General features: G+C 49.3%; 1 protein-coding gene across 1 annotated transcript; it reads left to right on the forward strand.

The window, feature by feature from the left end:
* Positions 1 to 510: 510 nt before the first annotated feature.
* Positions 511 to 3,453, forward strand: dthd1 (death domain containing 1; the record flags this gene model as incomplete). Its single annotated transcript, XM_037263010.1, has 8 exons — positions 511 to 807; positions 928 to 1,107; positions 1,169 to 1,434; positions 1,757 to 1,915; positions 2,186 to 2,475; positions 2,563 to 2,807; positions 2,883 to 2,940; positions 3,004 to 3,453. Coding segments are annotated over 8 exons (1,767 nt in total), but the record flags the coding sequence as incomplete, so codon positions are not given.
* Between the last annotated feature and the right edge of the window lie 215 nt (positions 3,454 to 3,668).

The raw sequence follows: 3,668 nt of genomic DNA on the forward strand, positions 1-3,668 counted from the left end.
TTCTCAACAGAGACCCGCCAGGTATGCTTCTTGAGAGGCGGTTTGTACACCACGTATGAAATCAATCTTACGTTCATAAATGAGTTCCTCAGATGTGGCCTTGACTTCTACTACCTATCTAAAATGACCTCTCCTTTTCCAGACTTAGGTGGTGTTTTACCAAGTCTTCTGGAAGACTTAGAGCAGATTCAGGATCAACTGAGCACAATATGCAACAAGATGGAGGCTGAAATAATCCACCCGAACACAGAAGCATCTGTGGACTTCATAACTCAACACCTCAAAACCGCCGCCGATGAACCGATGGCCACCGAGGCTCGGTCAGAGCACGAAGAGGAGCCTGAAGATGGAGATGATCGAGAGCAGCTGTCAAACGGTGACCAAACATTAGCTTCTGCTAACATTACTTGTCACGATGAAGCAGAACTGAAGGTCAAAGGTCAAGAGAGGGATGGTGAAGACCTCTTGGACACCGTCTCGGAGAAGACAAACAAAGAATGGATCAGCCAATCAGACATACCAGGCGTCTGCTTCGTCAGAGCACCTTTGGGCGGGGCCAAAGTCGTGCGCTGCGAGGTGGCCGACGCCTTGAGTTGCACGATGGTGACCGGTGCCGAGGAGCTGGTGAGCCGGGTCATCAGACTCCGAGCCGAAAGCGACCTCCACTTCCCTCTGACTTTGGCGTTGTCTTTCCGTGCACGTTACCGTGGCAGCTACAGAACCATCAATGTCAAGGTGGTGGATGGCGAGGGCCGGGTCAGCTACCTCGTACCTGCAACGACAGAGGGCACGTACGGTGGGAAGAGGGTAAAGCACCTAATTTATTTCCCTTCCAACATGGTGGAAGTGTCGTTTCTTCATTGTTGCCCAAAGAAATTGTAAGATATTTACAAAAATGTGATTTTAATTCTATTTCTTGATGCACAGGGTTCCTTTGCAGAGGTTAAGGTGTACTCCCTAGGCTTGTTCGCTGTGATTTCCTGTCTCAAACAGGAACATTTTACAGTTCCGAGACGAGGCTTGTCATACAAACTTCCTGTGGACCCTCGTGTCTGCCTCAATTACCTACCAGGGTCCTTCACTGCCCCTGTACTGGTCCAGTACACGGTAAGAGAGACTTGTTTGAAAATCAAACAGTAGTGACACTTTAACTTGTCCCAAACCTCAGATTCAGCCGCTCGACGCAGTTCTCCTGGCTGCCGTCAAGTCAAAAAGCGAAGCCTACCGCCGGGTGGTGTCCACCAGTCCATTACTCTACCTCGCACATCCGTCCTCTCAGACCCTACGAAGGCCTCTCACGGTCACCCTTCCTTGTCCACCAAATCCTGACAAGAGGAAGGACATACGGGAACAAGTGGAGGAAAAGGAACTCTGCCTTCCTCGACTTGCCGCCGTTCCCCCAGTGTGGGATTGGACTTCTTACCAACGGAGGAGGTAAATGTCTCCAGCATAGTTTAATTACGTCTCAAGAAGTGGGTATTAGTGGCAACCTTGTCGAGTTGTTTAGAACCTTTTGGCAGACCGGACTTTTTGTTTCATTCTTCTAAGCTACACTGTTCTATGGAGTTCCACAGGGTTCAACCGTGGGGCCCCTCTTGTTTTCATTGTATTTGCTGCCCTTGGGTTCTACCATAAGAAAGCATGTTAGACAGCTTTTTGAATGCAGCTGAGGTCGTTTTTAAAAATGTTCTATAAATAAAGTTGAGTCTGCTACAAACAGAATGGATCAGTTTCAACAATATCGCATTTGTGTCAGGATTTTAGGTTCCTGCACACAGTCCTCTCAAGAGAACCCTGCTGAGCCTCTGAGTGTACTGGGCTCCAGGGACCAACAGTGGAGCGTTCCAGAAGAAGTCCTGATCCGGAACCATCAGAACGGTCTGGTGTCATTTGAACTGACAGAGAGCTTTGACAGGTTTGTTGTTTCTCTCTCTTAAAACTGTAGCTTCAGTTTCTGCATGTGTTTCAACTTCCATGTCAAAGAGATTACAATGTGAAGCGCCACCAAAGAAAAGTAGATTGAAAGTAGGTTGTCATCTCAGGTGCTTCCGGGTACTTCAATATGGTCAGGACATCAAGAAGACTGAAGCTGGGCCAGAAATAGTGCTGATGGATCAAATCAGTTCTATACAGTCCAAACCTGAAAGTGAATAGTCGTTCGATTTTTTTGTCCCTCCTCCTTCAGACTTCTCGTTGTTCGGCTTCTCTCTCCACTGCAACCTTGCCATCTCATCTCCCTGGCAGAAGATCTGGTGGAGTCAGCCCGCCGCCACCAGGTCACTGTTGTCCTCTGGCGGCATCGGGACGATCCCCGCAGCGTCCTGGTGGCCGCTCTGCCCAGTCGGGAGCTCGGTTGGGAACTGTCTCGACTGCAGGCGAAGACCAACAGTGGTCCCATGGAGACTTCTCCGGAGATCTGCATGGAGGAGGGGGACCAGCTTCTCCTCCATCTTTGTGGAAATGTCTCCTGTGCGGGTAAGACAGATCAACAATCGCTTACAGTTGGAGCAATACTGTCCTTGTGTGAAGAATAACAATAAACGTTATACTACGTCGGAGCAGGAGCTCAGGTGAACGACATTCTAGACCAGCGGATCACTTTCCACTGCCAGCGCAAGAATGAGCTGCTGCTGCATCTGACCGAAGTGGACCCCTTTGGTAACTACAGCTCCCCTCACTACAAGGGCGCTGTCGTTTTCTACAAGGTCACCAGAGGTCAGGTGGAGCGACCAGAGGCCACGCTGGTCCAGACGGAAGTCAAATATCTCGGAAAGCCCGTTTGTACGCTGCCTCTGACTTTACCGAAGGTATCTCAAACTTCAGATGAATTCAAGAGCACTTGATTGCACTTTTGGTTGAGCCAGTCTTTCTGTTTCATGTAGCGAGTTAGAACCATCAGACGACCCGTCACGCCCAAGATAACCCTCTGCGAGCGAAACGGTAATTGACTCTCCACCGTTGACGCATGGCCGAACCCTAACTTTGACATATTTTGGCTACCAGACTCCCTCCCAGACTCGCTGCTCCACTGGCTATCAGGAGAACTTTCGGAAGATGAGCTCGCCCCCTTGGCGATTTCTCTACGTCTTCGCCGCAGCGCCGGCCAGCTGGTGAAGCTTCGGGCCGGGGACAGTTTGCCTGCGCAGGCCTTCGGCATCTTGACCATGTGGAGGAGGGAGCTGCCCGCTTCCCAGCTTCAGTCCAAAGTCCCCCAGTTAGCACAATGCTTGGCTAAGATCGGCCGACCGGATCTCGCCAGAGAACTGCTGCTATGACAGACAGAAGAACCCTAGCCGTTGACATAAAGACGGCGCCTCAGATTATATGCTAGCATTAAACTACTGGATTTGACTAAATATAGTTTGATTTAACAGTTTGGACTCTACATAGATGTTTCTGTTAACTCGTGTCAGATTTACACTCAACTCCAACTGGAAGTGACAAATAAATAACTTGAAGCAAGCACGCTTTGCCTCTTATTTGGGGAAGGGTGCGAGCCAGTCAATGTATCCCATGTGATAAACAGAGACTGTATTCATGTGTTCTGTACTCACCTTGAGTGGCTTGCAATAATCTACAGTAACCACAAGGGGGCAGTGTTTCACCAGCCTTCTGCGCCTTTTTTCAAACTTTAGGTTATAACTATTTTGATAATGGACATTGTTTCA

The sequence above is a fragment of the Syngnathus acus genome, chromosome 10 (assembly GCF_901709675.1).
Source record: "Syngnathus acus chromosome 10, fSynAcu1.2, whole genome shotgun sequence".
Classification (NCBI taxonomy): Eukaryota; Metazoa; Chordata; class Actinopteri; order Syngnathiformes; family Syngnathidae; genus Syngnathus; species Syngnathus acus.